At 32.7% G+C, this 21436-nt stretch overlaps 1 protein-coding gene across 1 annotated transcript in view; it reads left to right on the top strand.

Annotated features, from left to right (window-relative positions):
• The window catches only part of LOC129231776 (ectopic P granules protein 5 homolog), a 97160-nt gene that overhangs the window by 51207 nt on the left and 24517 nt on the right, over positions 1-21436 (top strand). Inside the window, exons 13-16 of the mRNA XM_054866144.1 lie at positions 7813-7955; positions 11793-11967; positions 13163-13360; positions 18681-18812. Coding sequence (XP_054722119.1) covers positions 7813-7955; positions 11793-11967; positions 13163-13360; positions 18681-18812 — 648 coding nt within the window. The remainder of the gene's footprint in view (positions 1-7812; positions 7956-11792; positions 11968-13162; positions 13361-18680; positions 18813-21436) is intronic.

The raw sequence follows: 21436 nt of genomic DNA, 5'->3' as shown, positions 1-21436 counted from the left end.
TACAGCTGTTAGTTGACAGGTCAACATGTTCACTTCCTCCGCTTCGGTGATGATGTGAAAAACAAGGATATTTTATTCTTTCTGGAAACTAGTGTACATTTGCTTAAGCATGTATCCCTGAAATTAACATATCACACACCGGCAGTGGAATGGATTGTAGAACTGTTCAGTGAATTTATTTATTTATTTTTTGTGTGTATTTCATTGGCACAGAGCAGAACTTTTCTTTTAAAATAATAATAATCTTTAAAAATAATTGAATTGGTAAATAAAAAATATTTAAAAAAAAAAAAAAAGAGGATTAAAATAAAAAAAAGTACAAAGGCATTCAGAAATATTGGTGGGAGGGGGGATTTGCACCGTGGAACTTGGAGGGGGGGGGGCAACCCTGCTTTATGAGCAACAAATAGGGAAACTATGTCCAGCTAAAAGATGCATGATTTTTTTACAGGCCAAAGCCTAAAAGCACAGTGGAAGTACTGGACTGGAGGGGTGGAAAGCAATAATGAAAGGGTTTCGGTTTCATAAGTTTTTAGTTCAGACTATTAGCATTTTATTATTATTATTTTTTTTTTTTTTTTTGTGTGTGTGATACAGATGTCACAATTGCTTATTTGACCGTTCTTTCCACTTGATGTAAGGCAGTGGCTCCTCGCGATTGAAAAGAAGATATACAGTAGAAGACCACTATAACGCACACCTTGGAACCAGAGCTTTCGCGTTATATAGATCATTTCACAAATTTTGAAACTAATATTCAGAATATATCTATATATTAGTACAGGGCTCATAGTCCTCCTATATCTCCTATATTTTCACAATTTATCAGATATTCTCCTATATTTCCTATATTTTCTCACTAACTCCTATATTTTTTTCATTGGATGTTAAATGCTACCCAAAAATCCAAAAACCTTTGATCCATTTTTTTCTTTTTTTCCTCCCTTGCACTGTGCACTCTTACATTTTTAATATTGGCATACATACTAAACTTCTGTCTATTTTTATGAAATGTACAAAATATAGATGGTTTTACTTGCAACTTTTAACTTGTTTTCAATTAGAGTTTACTTTGTAATTTTAATAGTGTAACATGTTAACTTTAAGTGTACTGCTGTAAAGATTTTGAAAGCTTTTAATTTTGTCACATTTAATCTTACATGTAGTATAAATGACCGGTTGTAGCTCAAAGGATTGTTTTTGAAAATGCATTTTCAGAATTTGTTAACAATTTAACTTTGAATACCCAAAATGATTCAAAAATTGGTCTTCATCTCAGTTTTTTTTTTGGGGGGGGGGGGCTTATTTTTTTATCTACTCGACTACGGGTACAAATTGGAGAGGATAATGGATGGTTGTATGCTCCACTTGGGCTCTTCTAACACCCGCGTTGGTTTGACAGATTAGATCAAATTCACCCTTTATACAATATGTGTGTACATATATATATATACACACATTAACTGTAAGTTATGGAGTTAGCACCTGGTAATTAAATCAGCCATTTATAAATTAATTCCTCAAAAACGAAACGAAATCCAATTTTAACATTAAAAAATTGCAAAATATTTGAATCAAACATGTCCTTTAATTATGTCCCTTGATGTCCCTTAAATGAATTAAGCGCATGAGACTGACACCATTTTTCTCTCTCTCTCTCTCCAAAAAACGTCATGCATTAGAGCAGTCTTTTTTTTTTCTTTTCCTTTGTTTAGTAAAATTAGATTTTTTTTCTGTAAATAGTGAAACGGAGGGGAGGCAAAGTGTTGCACACTTTTTGTAACGATTTTCTCATGATATGTCCAACAGAACCAGTGAGACGAGAGAGACATGGAGCTGACTTTTCATTGGTAATATTAGCATTGAAGCAATGAGGTACCAATACCAAGGACTATGGGTAGATTTATGACATTGAAAAAAGATTGTCCAAATTAATTATTATCTAGTTTTAGCAGTCAATGAGAAATGCATTTTTCGAAGCAGGTAAGTTAAAATCTGAATTTTGTAATTGCTTTTCCATACTGTTTTGTGATAATATTTTAAATTAATCAAAGAATGGATATTTAGAGTACGCGGTATACCTCTAATAATATATCGTTTGACCAGAATTTAATAAAAGTCTCTGAAATTGTATGTGGATCCCTCGTTAAAGAAAAAGAAAAACACGCACACACAATTTTGCTTAATTGAATCAAAATTGTCTTAAACAAATGTGATTCATATAAGCAACTGTGAGTACAAAAATTCATTTGCTCGCACATCTGTGACTCTTCACATTGCTATGACTTCATGCACTATAGAATTGTATTGATACTGGCGCTTTTTTTTTCTTTTTTTTTTTGTACAGTGCTCCAAACATATTAGATGCTATACTTTTTCGAAGTTCCTATATGTTTTTACACCAAACTCCTTTATTTTCCCTTTAAAACTCCTATATATTTTGCTCTCAAACTCCTATATATTTTGCTATCAACCTCCTATATTTTTCCTTTTAAGCTCCTATATATTTTTTCCCACCTGCTATGAGCCCTGTTAGTACTTCAGAATGAGTTTTATCTGCAATGAGTATTAAAGCACCAATATTACAATTAGTTATTGGGCAGTTCTCAAAAGGTGGAAGCAAACACAGACTTCAACTTTGAAGCTTCAACACCAAATAACTTTCATTTTAATTAACTCTAAAATTTTTGAGGTAAATTATAATGCTGTATAGAGACAAGAATTGACATAAATTATGGAAAAAAAGCTCTTTAAATGCCCTTAAAAAATATTTTCTTTGCTAAATGGCACAATTTTGGACATACCAAAACGTTAACTTAGCAAATGTACCATTAAAAATAAATTTTTTTTAATTATTTCCATACGTTTCAAAAAAAAATTAAAGACATGAATCTTACACTAAATAATTTTTTGTTAATCTTAATATATAAAAATCAATGTCCTGAGATAACATATATATATATATATATATATATATATATATATATATATATATATATATATATATATATATATATATATATATCAACGCACAGCCGAAACCGCTGAAGCTTCAGACTTGAAATTTGGCAGGCATGTCCGCATGATTACGAAAGTAGCCACTAAGAAAGGATTTTTCGAAATCTCAATTAGTTCGGGAGAAATTAATTAAAACCTCTTAATTTCTGCGAAATTAAAACCTGTCATTGAATTCAAATCCCTTATTTTCGAAGGCTTTCCTCCATTCAAATCATTATTCAGTACTTCATCTCAACTTTTGGTCGATAGCAAACTATAAATTTGATATTGTTTTTGTTTCTCACGTGGTTCTTCGAGGCTTTTCTCAAGTCAAATCATAATGTTTCTGTCTATTGCTTACATTTTTTCAAAACTAGAAACGAAGTTTTTAAAAACATCATCACAGGCGGACTATCCTTTTGAATTTAGAAGAGTGCAGTTTCCTGTTAAAGTTTGCTTTGCAATAACCATTAATAAGTCACAAGGACAGACATTAAAAGTAGCAGGGATTAATTTAAGAGAAGACTTTTTTTCACACGGCCAATGTTATGTAGCTTGCTCCAAAGTCAGTTCATCAAGCAGCTTAATAATTTTAGCACCAGAAAAAAAAACTCAAAATGTTGTATACAAAGAAGTTCTTGCTTAAACATAGGTATATCAATAAAATGTGGATGGAATGTGTTTGCAAAGATAATCAATACTTTAAAAGGATCATTAATAACAGTTAAAGATCGGTTAAGGACAAAGGCATATATGTAAGGAGTCCAGGGGCCCCGGGATCCTCCCTAAATTAGAAAAAGTTATAGGTAATAAGTAATTATTACAGGGGATTTTCGAAACTAGCTGCACCAAGCACTGTTAACCCCTGCTAATTCCATTACCCGAGCAATGCCGGGTACGGGAATGCTAGTATTTTATACAAATAGCAAAAGTAAAGACAGATTATTTACTTTGTAAACGATTTTAGAAAAAAGTAAGTTTGAAATTTGATGCATGTCCAAAAGTTACGATCATTACAATGCTATTATTTAAGAACTAAGTATATGATGTTTTCGTTTTAAAGGTATTTATCGATCCTCAGAATCAGTTTTTAATTGTTTAAAAGTGTTTTCATAAGCTTTTATGCAGTATCTTAGAAGAAAAATAATTTTTCTTAAACATACATGTGAGATGCCCAAATGGCATTACGATCTTGATGCCGATAATTCTGTCCGTTTATTTATAATTTTTTTATAATCCACTGTCTTCTAACATCAATAAAAAAGATTATTATGATGTTATCTTCTTTAATCCATTAGTATTTCGCATAATTATTACGTTACACACTGAACAATACATAAATTACAGTAGAAACATGGCTGGTTATGATCGAACGAAAGCCATTTTGCGCGAAAATCGCCAAGCAAACCTCCGTTGACGACAACACAGTATACCATAAGCTAAGATTATCAGAGGGGGATTCCAGTTTGAAAAATGTAGTTAATCGTCAGCTGCACCAGTTTTGGCGACTTTATCACCTGTGCTAGCAATTTGTTTTTTTTTCCCGCTGCTTTTATTATTTTAGAATTTTTTTTTCTATTCTTTCTTTTGAAACATAATTTAACGATCTCCAAATAGAAATACAAATTTCTTTTTTCAATATTTTTTTTTTAGACATCGTTTTAATTCTTATGACATTAGAAAAAATATTCATTATTAAAACTGATGTCACTTTTTACATTCTTTCTTAAAGCATATTTTGTTTTTATTTTTCCTTTAAAAATATATACAGTGGCTCCCAAAAGTGTTTGTACACTTTGAAATTTTTTAGTAAAACCAAAATAACTCAAAACTGAATTCGTATATAAAGTCTAATATTTTTTCACATCATTCCTATGTCATTTTAAATATAACCTATTGGTATTTTTCAAAATATTGAAGGATCTTCTTTTTGAAATGGGTCAGAAAACAAAGAGACAGAGAAATAACATGCCACAAAAGTCATCGTACACTCAAATATTTTCAAATAAATTCATGATTAAAATTATCATATGGCGTTTTATTAGTATTTTTGCATTGTGTTAACCCTTATAAGTCATTTGGCTTTAATGTTTTGTTTATTTATTCCATAATATATTGCTTATTACTATAAAATGGCTGGTATTCGTAAAAAACCACAAACGCCGTTAAAATTTGAACTTTTTTCCCACAGTAGTGGTAAATTGATTTGAAATGTCTCTAAATCAGTTAATTTATTTGTTTGTATAGTAAAGTGCTTGATAAAATGCTTTAAAGAAAGAAATCAGACTGAAAACAAGGTAAGAAAAGGTCAACCGGAAAAGTTGACAAAACGTGATTGTAGATTTAAAGTTAAAAAATTTATGAAAAATACACATTTGAGTTCTGTAATAGTTTCTGCAGGGTTTAATGAAACATTTTACATTTAATTTTCACCTAAAATTGTTTGCCGAGTTCTTTGATTAACTGGATTAAATAGGACCTCTTCCTGCAGAAATTTTCTTGGTCGTGCGAAAAACAGAAAGCTTACGCTTTTCGTCCCAAAATCAATGATAAATAAGCTAAAAACAGTTTAAAATCATGTTTTACTTACAGATAAAAAGTAATTCAACATTTTTGGTTAAATTGTTGTATAACTGTAAGTAGAAGAAAAAATTAGGAACTTAATCTTAAAAACTTAGTTGGATCAGTTAATCAGGACGGTGAAGGTGTTTTAGTGTGAGGGTGCATATCAGCATCAGGACTTGGTAGTTTGTAATTTTTTGATGGAATAATGAATCATGCTGTTCCTTTAAATATTTTAAAAACCAAGTTTGAACTCTTATCCAAAAATTTGGTTATTGGAAACAACTTTGTATTTTATCAAGATAACGATAAGAAGCACACGGTTTTCAACATTTGCGTCTAGTGCCTCGAAAATTGTCCTAAAGTTTAGAAAATACCCCCTCAATCTCCAGATTGTAACTTGATGTACCTTGAGATATCTGGAGGCTAGATTACGAAAATAGGGCTTTAAAATGAAAATAGAGCTAGAAATAGTTATACACGAAGTGTGGTAGAACACTTACTCAGAAATTACGCTAAAAAAGAAAGAAAAAGAATGAAATCTATTCCCAGATGTTTAAAAGGTGTTATGAATACTGTATGATATTCTACTAATTAATAACTTAATCAAAAGTTAGATTATTCATTAATATATAGACACTTTATAAAGTGTACAAAGACTTTTGTGAGATAAAATTTCTGGCACTTTTCGGTTTTTGATTTAAAAAAAATTAAGTTTTAATATTTTTTTAAAACTTTTCATGCAGTTTTGTTAAAAATTGATCATAGATCTTATAATTAAATACCTATTCCGAAATATTAATTCTAACCAATGATTAGGGGGCTATTTCGTTGAAAGTCGTAGGTGTACGAAGACTTTTGGGAGCCACTGTATGTCGTATTTATTTGTCTCTATTTTTATTCCTTATTTGTCCCAATAAATCAAACTACAAGTTTGTATAATTATTTCCATGAAGCTTTTTTCTACCTTTCATCAACTTCTTCAAAATCATTCCAAAACTTTATTATATGTAAAGAGCTGTATGTATAGCCATTCAAGTACTTCATTAATATCCTCTTTATCATTAAACATTGCAAAATTCAAAAAGTAGTAAATAAAATTTTCATTGGAAAAGTTAAAAATCAGATTAACAATTGTCAAAAATGGTGAAACTTACATTATGATGATGTCCAAAATCCGTTACCTACAGGACAACAATGTCCAAAATCTGTTACCTACAGACTGCTAATTTAATTTGCTAATTAACAATTTTTACAAATACCTGCTGCCTTTTCATGTTCATATGTTGTGTTATAGGTATGCATACTATAGAATAAAAGCAAAATTGATATCAAATTCGAAAATTTTTGAAATTGCTCAAAGTTAACTTTTTTGTTCCCACCTTTTGAGAACTGCCCTATTCACAAATAAATATGTTTCACAATCAAAATCCTGCACTTCTCCTTGCTTCATGCTTTGCATAACAGCTACATTTTCAAGAGCCATCTGGTATTTTCTGTTTACTATGAGTACTAATTTTCAATTTAAACACTTTGAAATAAGATGGAAAGATGAAAAACTTTGAAAATTTAATTTGCATAACAATTTTTATTTTTGCAAAGCAAAACACAGGGATTTTTTAAACTTCAAAACCTATTATTTACTTCTGAAAAGTAGTGCGGTTTATAGAGAATTGCGTTATACAGGTCGGCGTTATAACGGTCTTCTACTGTACTACATTTTTACATTATTTCATAATTCTTTATTACAGGGATTTGTTTCACTTTTGTTAGTACATATTTTTTATAATTTCAGCTTGAGTAAATTAATTTTGGTAACCATTGTTTGTAAAGTTTGAAAATGAGTCAAGTTTTTTCAAAATTTGAGATGTACATATTAATGTTGCAAAAAGAGGGTGGACATCGATAACCTGGCATTTTTCTCAAAACCACTTGGAAATGTCAGGGAATTTCATTCTGGAACTTCGGTGGCAACCCTGTTCTTATGAAAATCTGACTTTTATAAGTTTTATCAGGTTACAGTACCATTGCTATAAGTGCATCAACTAAATGCTGTTACATAATTTTTATGCAAAAGGGGAAAAAGTTAATTTTAGCTTGTATGAAAACTCTGCCTTTGTGATTATGATAAAAACATGAAGCATTGAAACATCATTGTATGGGAAAATCTTTTTCTGAAGAGCTTTAAATGTGCTTAGTGCTTCATTTTGTACTTATCAAAATGTTCCTGAGGCATTTCTCTCTCTCTCATAGATTCAAAAATACATTCGGGATGAAAGAATACACGATAAAATAGAAACAAACAGAGCAGAACATAATGTTGTTTTAGATCAAATTTTGAAGCTTCCTGTTCATGAGTTATGTCTTGCCTCACTCCGTATTGAAAACTGCATAAGGTGAGTAACTAAAATTTCTTATTTATTTATTTTTTTGAGTGTATGTTCTATATTTACTTTTTGCAATCCTTGAAAGACTAGATTACCTAGCTATACAAAGTGTGTTGCACACAGGCATTTGAGACTTCAGCTTGAGTTGACATTATTCTTTTTCAATGTATTATTTAAAATCAGTGACCGCGATTCGAGGAAGGGGGGGGGGGCGGCGAATGCCACCGCACTTTTTTTATCATTAAAGATTGCCTGAACATTTTTAAAATTTTAATTTGGAAAAAATTCTGGCGAGATCACCCAATGATGGCTTAAAACTGCATTTTTTAGACTTTGGTTTTGAAAAGTTTCCGGTAGAGAACACGTGAAAAAAAAAGCTCCTTCCTTCTTCAAAGAGGGCCTAAATTTGTTATTTTTAGATTTCAACTTCATATTTTTATTTTTTGAAGCAAACAAACTTCTCTTAACATCAGTAAAAATGCTTTAAAACCTCCAATTAAGAAACAAATTCAAGAGTAGTCCTCTGCATTTTTTTTGAAGTCGCCAAAGGAAGTCTAAAATTGATGTTTTAGGGCTTAGTTAGTTCCAAAAGATTCCTGAATTATTCAAAGATATCCTGAAATAGCGATTTTAAAACAATTAAACTCTGCAAAATTTTCAGGAGAAAACCCCAGAACGCCTTGTCCTCCAGTTTGCTAAAGATGTCCTAAATTTGCTTTTTTAAGACACCAGTTTCAGGATTATTTTCGGGAAGTTACCTTTTCATCACCAAATACGTCTCTTTTGATACTTCAGCTTCAAAAAGGTTTTAGGGAAAAGTTTCCGAAGCCTCTCCCCCTTAAAACACCCGAAGATAGCCTTAAGTTAAGTCTCCTGCATTCACAAATTTCTTGCCCCCGCACTTATGATCCCTAATCACAGCCTCTGTTCAAAATTATTATGATTTGGCCATTATAATGCATTTCTTTTATATAGTTCATATAAGTGCTGGATCTTTCAAAATTATGAAAAAATGTCATGCCCTTGGATTGATTGCTGACAAAATTTAATAAACATTAGGTCTTATCTGGGGTGTTAATCATTTTTTCTCTCAATCCTTGTGCGGCCTTGTGAGGTAAAGCAGTTAAGCTTATGAAGAGAAAGGTGCAATTGCATGTCCCTTGAGGCAGTTGGTGCCAAAAACAAATCAGCACCTGTTGCATGTTATACCAATTTTGGTTTGTATCCTTGCACTACTTCTTGAAACATAAGTCTTGAACAAAGGAAAAGTTAGATTGTAACCCCCCCCCCCCTTACCCTGGAGTGATTAACAGCAAAACTGATTCAGTGCCTTATTCCATTGTAACCAATCTACAGACCAATTTTTGTTTGAAACGTTGCATTACTATTTCAGTCATAAGTCTGGTTGAACACAAACAATGATTGATTTGCCGCACAAAAGTGTTCAACCACACACTGACAGACATTCTCCAAAAATGCAAAACGGGCTCCGCTTCCGTTAGGCAGCGCGCACATTGAGCAGACATGTGTCTGAAACTAAAATGTCTTCACAATAGCACAAGGAGAAACCAGTTATTTCTCCCTCCTGTGCACACATAAGAACGTCTGCAACAAGTTCGTTGTGTCTTGCCTGTGTTTCATGTCAGCCCTCTGAATAGCACCTGCACCATTTTGGAACATGTATCTCACCCTTGTCTTCAAATATGGCGGCTGCTAAGGAATATAAAGTCAATAATAGCCAGTTAAAAACATGATGAAGTTTTGCATAATTACACACTTAATGATTATTTTTATAAATATGCGGCCAAGAAAGAGTGGCACGAGATGGAGAAAAAATTGAACTCAGTCTTGTCTCAGAACTTGTCAGTTCTCGCCTGGCCAGATGAAACATTCAAGAATAGGGCTGCGGAGTCGGAGGGAAAATGACTAATTCCGGCTCCGACTCCCAACTCTAGAAATTTTAGAATCTTAGACTCTGACTCCTTTACCCCAAAATTAATCTGACTCTGACTCCGAATCCGCAAGCACTGGCAGAGTTACCTACTTGGAGGGAAAATGATTGACTCCGGCACTGTTAAACAAAAATCAGTCCAACTCCGACGCCTTTTTCAAAAAGTCTGAAATTTTGTTACAGCTATCTTGGGTCAGGTTCTCTTGCATCGCAAAGTATTTTTTACAAAATTCAAATTTGTTTTTATTCCAATTTTAAGCAAGAAATCTAAATTTCAGGTTACTGTGTCAATGAAACGCAGCACCGTTTTAATGCCCAGAGAAAAACGGAAAGTTGATCTCTATCCGTGATTCTTAGAACAATTACAACACATGTAATATTTGATATGAGTAGTTTTTAATGCAGAAATAAGAGGTGGAAATGTATTAAATAGAAAAAAATTTCCGTTAAAAGTTGTCGATTTTCCCCCATTAATTTGATTGGATTTTAAATTTCAGTAAATAGTAAAAAATGATGTAATTACTAAGCACTCTTTCAAGATTTATTCTAGTAAATTTGAAAAGATGTACTAGTTCTGTGATAGGATGTACTCCTTGAAAGGATTGAAACTATTAATGTTAAACCTCTGCGATATATTTTTAAGCTACAGTTTCTTTTTTCAGTTATTTACCTTTGTGCAAGCAATCGCAGACTCAATTAATTATAAATGTTCTTTGTTCGACTTGAATTTTAGCGACATTACCATAAATCAGTTACTTAGTAATCATAATGCTCATTAACTTTTATTAACTTTGATGCCATCAGTGGTACTTCATATATGCTGTATACTTCCAAACATTTTGTAGACATATAGCTATACCTTCAAGCTTCAAATATTTTCATATTATGACATATTACGTCTATGACCACATACACGTAGTGTGCGTTGTGGATTACTGGGAGTATACCCTCAGAAAAACTGATGGGAACATCACTGGATGCCATGGCCAATGTGAAATAGTTGTCATGTGTCTGACCTGAGAGAAGCCCCTCCCCCCCTAAATTTTGACTTTTTCCAGCTTGATATGCCCCTGTAATGTGTTTCTCATGTTTGACTGCAAACATATTATGCTCAATTCTTTTGCCCAAAGGAGACGTTTTTACGCATATATTTGCATTTTGTTCTTGGAATAAACTTAGGCTTTTAATTTTAATATGTTCAAATCCAGGATGTATTACAATATGAAGTATCAACTTTCTAAAAAAGACTTATTTTATTTTAAAACTAATGGTACCCACACGGCTTTGCCCTTAATAGAAAATTAAAAGCTCATTTGGTTCGCCTGTATATTTACGAATAACGGATGATGAATTTCTCGCCAATTTGCTATGTTCATTTGCTCACCCATGTTATGATAACTTCCTCATCCACGTTATGGTAATTGACTCGTCCACATTATGATAATTTCCTTGGTAAAATGTTCTTAAAATTGGAATAAAAAAGAACAAAATGGAATCTTCAAAAAATCGTTTCGAGGTGCTCGCCCCTCTGCTGCAAACTAATTTTGTGTCAAATTTCATGAAAATTGGCCGAACAGTCTAGGTGCTATGTGCGTAACAGACATCCGGAGAGAAAGAGACTTTCAGCTTTATTAAGCTGAAAGTCTCTTTGATAATGATTTGTGTGTATTGCAGGCAGGATTGTACTGTCACACCTGCAACACCTACAAATCATTATCTTTTCAAGTACAAAATTTTTTCCAAAAGTTGATACTTCAAATTATACTACATAATGGCTCCTTGTATTCAAATGTATCACACTTAAAAGCCTTAGTTCAAAGTTCCAGGAATATGTGCCTAAAAATGTTATTCCTGTGCAAATGGATTGAGCAATGAATTGCTTGCAATACTTTTAGAGCTTTATCAAGAAACATGAATACTGCTCCTACAGAGGATGCCGTGAAATACCGTAATATGGGCATATCTTTGTTTTACCATCAAATGCAAACTATTGACAAAATAATTTCATCAGTTGCTGACTATTTGCCGTCCAGACAGTTCTTTTCATCAATTATTGAGTCTTTAGGAAAAGTAAGTAAACATTTATTCCCTTATTTTACCATATGTTTATACTTATAAAGAATTTTATGCATGCAAATATGCTTTTGTCTTCAGACATTTTTATATGCATTTCTGTTTTCGTTTTGATAAAAGGTATTTTCTTCTGCTAATAAATATCTACTAATGAAATTGATTGATGTAGTGCTTTTTTATGTAATAATTTTAACTTACTGCTCTTAGATTACTGATTTAGGCATACAGGTTTTATCGAAACAGGACTAGGTGTGAAAGTAAAGTCTGTTTGAATAAAATATACTAATGGATGTAAGAGTAGTTGAAATTAATTTTAGGACATTCTATTTTTATCCCTACTGAAACAGGTTATTAGGGGCAACTATCTTTCCAGCGTTGCTATGTATAAATGCAGAGGTGTTAAGAACTGTTAATCACCCTAGATCATTTTTAAAATTAATATAAAGCAGTTTAAAGTAGTTTCTGTTTATATTGGACGTCACATATACTATACAATTTTGGCTGCTTAGGCATAGCCAAATTTTTCTTATGTCACCTTTCTTTTTGATCAGTCGAAGTAAAGCCACTACAGTCCAACCAATCACAAGCCAGCAGCGAGTAACTTTTGCTTAGATGGAAGATTTAGAGATTAAGAAACAAGGAAGAGACATTTCAAAGCAAAATACGTGAGCTTATGGATGAAAAGACATCATCCATAAGCACACTAATTTTTAATTGAAAAGGGGGGGGGGGGGTACCTTGTAACCCTGTAACATGTGCACGCAGTAATCTGCAATTTTTGTGCAATTAAGCATTGTTATATTTTATTTTAATGAGGAAATAGTTTTTTTTTAAATTATAAATTTATATTTATTCATTTTTATTATTGTTTCATACAAGTTGTAAACATGATTTTGAATAAAAGTGCTATGGAAGCTTACATTAACTATATTAGGAACTGTTTTTGAAATATTTGAGTCTTGTGATTATAGAAATACATTTCTTGATGTATTCTGTGAGGATATCAATCAGAGTAATATGACTTTGAGTATCTTATGATAACATTAAGTATCTGGAAATTGCAGCTGAAGTGTTGAATTATACTTCTAAATTTTGTGTATTTTCTTGCCTTTGACACAATTTAGAATACATTGCTTTTTTAATTTGGTTATTTATCTGGAAGTTTTCAGCTTGCTTTTGTTTTATGTTGCAGGAATTCATTGAAGGCCAAGAAGACCAACTGTTAAACTTAGTAGACTCTATTCTGAAGTATCCAGCAGCTGGAGTGCTTGCCTCACCTCTATTCAATCCAAAGTTGGCTTTTAGCTCAGTTTTTCTTGATGTTTACAAAAAAATTGCTTTGTCAATCTCTAACTGTTCCAGAAATACTCTGCTTGTGTTGTTGAGTAAAGTAATTATCTTTATCTATTTGCACAATATAATTTATGCCCTTCCAGTTATAATCATCCTAAGTTTTTTTTTTTTTTTTTAATCCTAAAATAGTATTATGAAGTTTTTAAAACCAAATTATGAGTTTCAATGCAAGGGAAATGGATAACCAATTACATATTTATTTATTTTCAATTCTCACTGTGAAAAGTATGTATTACTACACAAAAAAACCTAGATTTTTACTGTGTTGTAATTATTACTTTACAAACAAACCCTAATTTTTAAATTTTTGTTCTCATTTTCAATGCCTTAAATTCAAATGTTTTTAGTTACAAAAGATATTTTTCTCTAAAAAATTAGGAAAAAATGATTTTATTGAGTGATGCAGCAAATATTGACATCTGACTCCCTCAAACCTGTATTCAAAATTCAGGGGTTAGAAATTTCTGCCTCTTTTTCAAAATTTGAACCTATATAGAAACAAACTTGCAAGAAATGGTACAATACAGCAAATAGGATGTTAGTAACAATAACAAATGAAAAGCAATAATAGCAAAAAATCACTCTCATCCCTGTAATGTATGAAATTTTAAAATATAATTCACTGATAATAGAGCATCCCACTCAATTTCGCCTCTTTCTGCATGTTGGAAGCAATGTGTATCATGGGTGCAAGACCTTCCGTCTCAGGACGGATTTCCATCTTGACAAAATTTCCGAGATGGAGGTCGGGACGGAAAGAAATTCAATGACTTTCTTTTAATTTTTAATGAAAAAAGAAAAATTGAGTGTTTGAAAAATATGCTTTAATATTACTGGACCGTTCCATAACCACGAATTTACATCGACATTCTCTCGGTTTTCCGCCATTTACTTGTTTTGTTTGCAACGTGCTTTTGGGGGAGTGGCTTTTCGGCTCGGGTCGTTTGACTTTTTTTAGGTATAGCTTTGATATTTTCAACTCACTGCATTGCAGACCGAGGAGTTGCTCGCTATTCTCCCTGATTTTTCGAAGCAATCGGCTCTAATTGAAAATTTAGCCTTTTCTCATGATATTTTCGATCATCCTTTCGTTTTTTTCATTTGTGGTTTTTTTTTTTTTTTTTGCAAACTTGACACGCTTAAATGAAAATTATGTAAGCTCTTAAAATGTCTTAAGAGTTGAATCTGCATCACCCATTGAGAGTGATTGCGACAAGATGAAATATTTTCGCCACAGCAAAGGGCGTCCACATACCAGGTAAAACAGAAACTATCAAGGATTTTGAAGATTTTAATGAAAATGGGAATTTTGGAAATAATCGGGGGGGGGGGGGGGGATTTCAAGCTGGTTGGAAACACCGATGTGCAAACCGTTCCTGCATTTTTGACAAAGACTAGAGGAATCACTAAATTCTAATGTCATTGAATCGAACACTCGCTAGAATGGAAATATGGGTGGGGGGGGGGGGAGAGAAAGGAAAGGAGAAAAATAACGGCAACACGAGTTTGCGACAAAACGCTGCTCTTGTCTGCAATCTGTCCGCAAATTAACCCACGATACTGAGGTCTTAAAACGTTGATATCTTGGACAATCCTGGGGGGGGGGGGGGGTTACTCACGGGTTACAGTATAAAATATCGAAAAACTGAATTGAAAATATTTTTGAAGCTAGGAGTGGTTTGATATTTCTCCACTGCAAACTCTTAAAAATTTAAAAGTCAAAAAGTTTTAGGCTGTCTCTGATGATGTAAAAGTGGGTTTTAAAAAAGAATCGAAGATAGGAGTTTTAAAAACACTAATTTAGGCAATCTTTGGTGAATTTATGAGAGATGGTTTTGGTGTTTTAACATGAAAATGTTTTGTAGCTGATGTATTAAAAACTATTTGAGGCTATACTTAAATGACTTAAGTTAAAGGGCATTTGCCACCCTCTCCCGAAAAGTTTGTAATTGAAGTCTTAAATCTTTTAGGCTGTCTTTGGCAATTTCAAGAGGGAAGCCTCTCTTTAGGCGAAATTCCGAAACTAGAGTCTTAAAAGCGCAATTTGGACCGTCTTGGGGTTCGGGGTTCTCCTTTCCCAAAAAATATTCAGAGCTGAAGTATTCAGAACTCGGCTTTAGGTAATCTTTGGAAGACTTAAGAAGAGGGAATTCGAAGGCTTTCTCTCAATACGTTTTAGAATTTAAATTCTAAAATCTTCGGTGATGAAAAGGGGGAAACCGCAAATTTAAGTAAAATTTAGTGAACTTAGAGCAAAGAGTTCGGGGGGGGGGGGGGTCTCTCCCCCCGGAAGTATTGAAATGCTATTTTGGCTATTTTTGAGTGAGTTAAGAGTTAGAGAATTCAGGGGTGTTTCTCGAAACATTTTCGAAATTGAAGTCTTAAAACTTTGAAATTGTCTTTGGCAATGTGTGGAAGGGAGTTTCTCTCTCAATAGAAAAATAAATCTTAAACAAAAATTTGCACTGCGTTTAGTAAACACAATGAGAGGTGGGGGTTATTCCGCACCCCCAGCCCGAAATATTTTAGTTTCTGAAATTTTAAGAGCTCTGGTTTGGGCTATCTTTGGATGACTTAAGGGGGAAGGGTGTAGGAAGATTTTTTCAAAAATTTTCCAAAATTAAAGTATTAAAATTTTTAGGCGGTCATAAATCATGTTTATAGGTAAGAGGGGTACTATTCCTACAAAACAATTTAGAAACTGAAGCCTTAAAAATTGAAATTTAGGACATTTGTGGTGAACTCAGAGGAAGGGGTTTGGGAGTTCTCTTCCGAAAATTCTTTGATGCTGAAATATTTAAAGCGCCACTTTAGGCTATATTTGAGTGCCTTAAGAGGGATGTGATTCGGGAACCCTGCCTGGAGTTAGGATTCAGTTCCCCTATTTCTTTTTTTAATTAATGAATGTTGGAAAGGGTACCTTGTTTAAAAAATACATCTACTTCACTGAAACGATTTTTTATTGCTAATTTCACCACCTGTTATCCTATAAAAGAATTCTTTTTCAAATGAAGACTGTGGGGGAATGATGACAGTTCATTATCATTAGTCGGTCTTACCCTTCCCCCACCTTTCCTTCTTTTCTAGTTTGTTGGCGCTACCTTGGGTAGACTTTCGAATCAGAACTGATTTATGATGCAAAAGTGAAAATCTTATGTCCTAAGCAATTTTATTGTTACAACAAAAATGTTTAGGATCGGCAAAAAACTAATGGTGGGGTGCTGCAAACGCTTTTATCCCTTACATTATCCAACATCGTCTAAAATTGTGTTTTTGAAACTTCAATTTCGAAATATTGCCGAAGGAGGGTTGCTGAACTCCATCCCTTCAATAGTGCATTCAAAAAGAGTATAAACGTTATGAAATTTAAATTATAATTTTGTTTTTAAATCTTCGATTTCGGGAAAGCCCATAGCGTCCCCTCCCCCTCCCCCCTCTTTCTTTAATATTTTTTGAAGGTTGCCCAATATTGTGATTTTGGGACTATCAGTTTGAAATAATTGATGTAAGAGTCCCTGAACCCCTCCTTTCCCTGAACTTTACCAAAATGGCCTACCACAGCGTTTTTTGGACTTCAATTTGAAAAAATTTCTGGGGGAGAGCAGCCCCAGACCCCCCCCCCCCCTTTATTACTGGATTTTAGATTTTTTAGAATTATGATGTCAAAACACTTAAATATTACAATTTTAAGGCTTAAAATTTAAATCAGATTCCAAAACTGGCATTGTTAAGATCTGCAACATTTATACATACAAATTTTTCCTTAAGCCCGCATGCAGGCGGGGGGGGGGGGGGGGGGAGCTGAAAATATTTTCCGTCTTGAACACATCACCAAACTTGCACCCATGATGTGTATATATAATATGTATCAAGTACTTTTCTGCCCCCCCCCCCCTCCCTGCAGGAAAACTTTAAAATGGTGTACCTAAAGTTATTTTATTGTTTTTGACGAGTCCTTAAAATGTTTTGAGAGTCCTTAAAAAGTATTTAATTTTTACTTTTAAAAATGAGTATGAACCCTGTTTATGGTTTTAACTATTGAAGACCATCTTATGCATGGATGTACTCATACCTCCATGATCTTATGTCACTCCGAGTCATAGTTAAAGAAACCCAGAAAAGGAATTTGATTTGTTGTATTTGATTGAATTTGTACGATATTTGTTTTACAAAATTAGCATGTATTTTTAAAAAGTTTCTGTGAAAGAATGCTATGTGTTGAGTAGCTGGAATGTTTCTACTTGAAGAAAGCAATATACACTCAATAAATAAACATACACTTAAAATATGAGCGTAACAATCAATTTGAAGTCCCAAGGAATTTTCTTTTAAAAATCATGCACACCACTTGCTTGCACGGGCCTCTCATACTGTACATACTATTGTTCGAGATCCAAGCCTGGATTTGTGTTCCCATAGGTCCTGCAGTTAGGGGGTGGGGCATGTCCTTAAGGGGTCCAACGGCCCAAGAAATTGAAAAAAAGGAAAAAAAAAATAGCACTGATACTTATTAATGTTACAAATATACACTGCTGGCTTTTGGGGATGGGCCCTACAGATTTCGTTGCAGGGGGCCCGAAATGTATAGATCTGAGCCTGATTGTTATACTGGACATACAAAGGGAAGAATTTAGCCTATATATAGAAAAATTACTTCTTATTTAAAGCTCACCATGGTTCTATGTCAGTTTTTTCTGTGCTCCATGAGATTTTTTTTTTTATAATGAACGTCTATTTGCGATTTACAAAAATTGAATTTACCTATGTTTTCTCATTCTACTTAAAAAATTTGGGATGCGACCGCCCCCTCTTTCCCTCCTCCCATTTGCCATCCCTGGTGGCGTGTATATAGCATCAGTTAAGAACTCCTTTTGAAAATGTGGCTTTTTCTATGAATCAAACAGCAATTATTAAAAATAAAATCATTACAGCATTACCTCATTTATCCAGCCCTTATTTATTTGAATTTCCAGATTAACTAGATCGAGTTTGTAGCTATCTCCAAAAGGAGGTGGATGATGGAGGAAAATGGAGGTTCTATTTAGATTCAGTTGTTCATTCCATGTAAGAATCAGAAAGAAGAGTGGCACATGTCTCTTCCTTGAGGTTATATCAATTCTGTTACGTAATCAAAAAAAGAAAAGAAAAACATTTTGTTTTAGCAACTCTTGATCTTTGAGGAGAAGGAACATAAAAAATTTAGTTACCAAAATTTGTGTTTGAATGATTTTAATATCCATTGAATTTCTCAGATTATTATGATCTTTTTGTTGTGTTATGCTTCTTAATATTTCCTCCTCACTACTAAATTTTTTCTGGTATTGTATAAAATATTTTGTCTTTTAATTGCTTTGCAGGTTGACTTGCAATTTTGGCTGAAAGAGAAGCAAGTTGATTTTAATTATAGGAAAGAACTCTTTCAAGTTGTGTGTAATGCCTTGCTTTCCTGTGGTTTAAATCCAAGCAGTGATCTAATGCCAATTTATGAGGTGTGTGGTGATACGGCAAAAATATTTCATTAAAATCCTTAAATTTAAAATATTTTGAACAATAAATTTAGTATTTTGATATGGTGAATGTATATAAGTACAAAATTAATTATGTTACTGAAAATGTATTGTGACTTGCAACACATGTAAAGAAAAAAAATCTCTTAGTGTGGCTCTAATAAATTGCTTTCAGCTTTTCTTTCCTCACTTCAGATTTAGGATTTTACTGCCCTAACTCTTTTAGATTTCAGATTAGATTTTTTGCAAAATTTGTATTAAAAAGCACTCAACAAAGTTTATGATGGCAAAAATTGTTCCTTCAAAAGATGGAATCTTTGAAAATTTCCTAATTAAAAAAACTTTTTATGTATATTTATTATAAAAAGTTCATATAGCAGATCTTTTGCAAAAGTTGCTTTTGCAAAAATTTATCATCCATAAATTTGGTCACATCAGTTAGCGGTTGGTTTTCCTAACATAAATGGAGTCTCTTTGTTACCTCTTCACTAAATTTCGTTTGAAAAAGCATCTCCTTCACAAACTCTGCAATATAATAACAGCCCCATCACAATGTTCTGTTTCATCAAATGTCCCTTCACAAGCTGTATCGTAAAAGTTGCTTCTCCATCCAAGTATCGCCTTCACAAAGTTATGAACAGTAGAATATCAATTAACTGAAGTGGTCAGGACTGGACCATTTTCGGTTGGTCAAAAACTTTGGATATAACGGGATATTAAAAAGACAACAAACCACTGCAGAAACTTGAATTTTGAATTCCAATATGCATACATGTGCAAAACAACTACAAAATGTGGTGTTTTAATTATTTATTACTTTAAATGTAAACAATAAATTTGCTCAATAAATGTTACATAAATCTGGCAATGCCAATATAAATTTCACAAGACATATCACATACTTTATGTACTTTATCCTCCATGAACTAGAAGAAATACTTGGCTTTTCATAATTTAGCGCATTAAGTAATAATGTAGTAAGCTTTGTTGTGTTATTACAAGTAATTTTAAGCGTGTAACATACATACATGCATATTAAAAAATAATAACTTAGCTACTAGATTTATTTACTGTTCTAAAAAGTTACTGGTAGGGAAACTGGGGGAAAAGAGCAGAAATGATAAAAATGAATGGATAACTTGGGTGTCTGCAGCTTTGCAGGATGACTTGTTGCCTCTATTTACTCAAAAGTAATAGTAGTCATTCACTTGCTTAATTTTTTTTAAAAATGACTTTGTTAAACAAGGTTTTGGTTAAAGGAGTTTTGGATCACAGAGGTTCTGCAGCAGCGCCGTATCCAGAGGGGGGGGGGGGCTCAACGGGCTCAGGCCCCATCCAAAACCCGAAATGTTTTGTAAAGTAAAACAGCCGAAGGTTTTTTTTACTTACTAATGTTAGAAAAAGAAAATAAAAGTTTTTTTTTTAATTTTGTAACTATGAAACAAGTTAAAATTTGAAGAAATACAGAAAAAGCAATTCTAGTTCTCATTAACTGCAAAGCATACTTGTAAATTAGACACTTATTAGGACTTCCTGCTCTCTTTCCCAATTCAATTCAGGGCCGTCCAGGACTAAGGCAGGCCCCTTGTCAGATTAAAAGACTTGCCCTCCTCCCCTCCCCCCAAAAAAAGTCATATATAACTTACACTTTTGCCAATTTCGAGCCAGGGATCCCCAAGGGCCGGGCCCCTAGTTTCCAATTAGACAAGTAGCTGTTTACCAATACTATAGCTGCCAACTTGTAGAATTTAGCCGTACATCGTAAGATTTTCGGACTTTTGTACGATTGTACGGTCTTATGACAGGTATGTTTAATTTTTAATTTTTTAAGTTTTAGTTTTACGATAAATTGCAAATGGTTGAATTTCCATTTACTTCCAGCAATTTTGTGAGGTTTAAAGGTGTGATGAAAATGATGTTGAAAAGCGCAAAAATTCTCTTATTTTTAAATTTATTTATTTATTTATTTATTTATTTTGCTTATAAAAGCACAGATCAAGTAAAGGTAAGGATTTGAAAATATTATAATACTTTAAATTTTAATACTTTGCTTTATAATGGTCAAAAAAGCATAAAAATATAGCCACCGCTTACATTGTAAGATTTTTTAAGTTGGCCTGTTGGCAGCTATGTAAGACGTCCCAAAATTCAGCTTCTTGATACATCCTGCGTAAAAAATACAAAAATCATGATTCTCCCTTTTTGTAGCATATTTCTCAAGATAAATTTTTGTGACGCATATGTTTCATGTCTTGATTATTTAATACTGAATGCAGTAATTTTGGAAGTTCTTTTGTAATTGCTTGTTTTTATCTTACTTTTACTGCACTGTTAATATCTTACGCATGAGAGAAAAAAAACATAGCACTTACTCTACTCTATTTCATTTTCTGCACTACTTTTGATTGAAGAAAAGATTGTTTGTTTTGAGAAATATTTTGTTTTATTTATTTTTAACTTAAAACAAATGTCTTACAAAGTTATAATCATTTTGTAAGACTGTAATATCAACTTCTGGAAAGTGCAATAAAGTTAAAATAATTTCAACAGTTCTAGAGTCTTTAAAAATTATTTAAGTTTTTGAAATTCCTTGAAAAGTACTTCAA

The sequence above is a fragment of the Uloborus diversus genome, chromosome 1, assembly GCF_026930045.1.
Source record: "Uloborus diversus isolate 005 chromosome 1, Udiv.v.3.1, whole genome shotgun sequence".
Taxonomy (NCBI): domain Eukaryota; kingdom Metazoa; phylum Arthropoda; class Arachnida; order Araneae; family Uloboridae; genus Uloborus; species Uloborus diversus.
The sequence above is the reverse complement of the archived record's forward strand: the minus strand, read 5'-3'. Positions and strand labels throughout refer to the sequence as shown.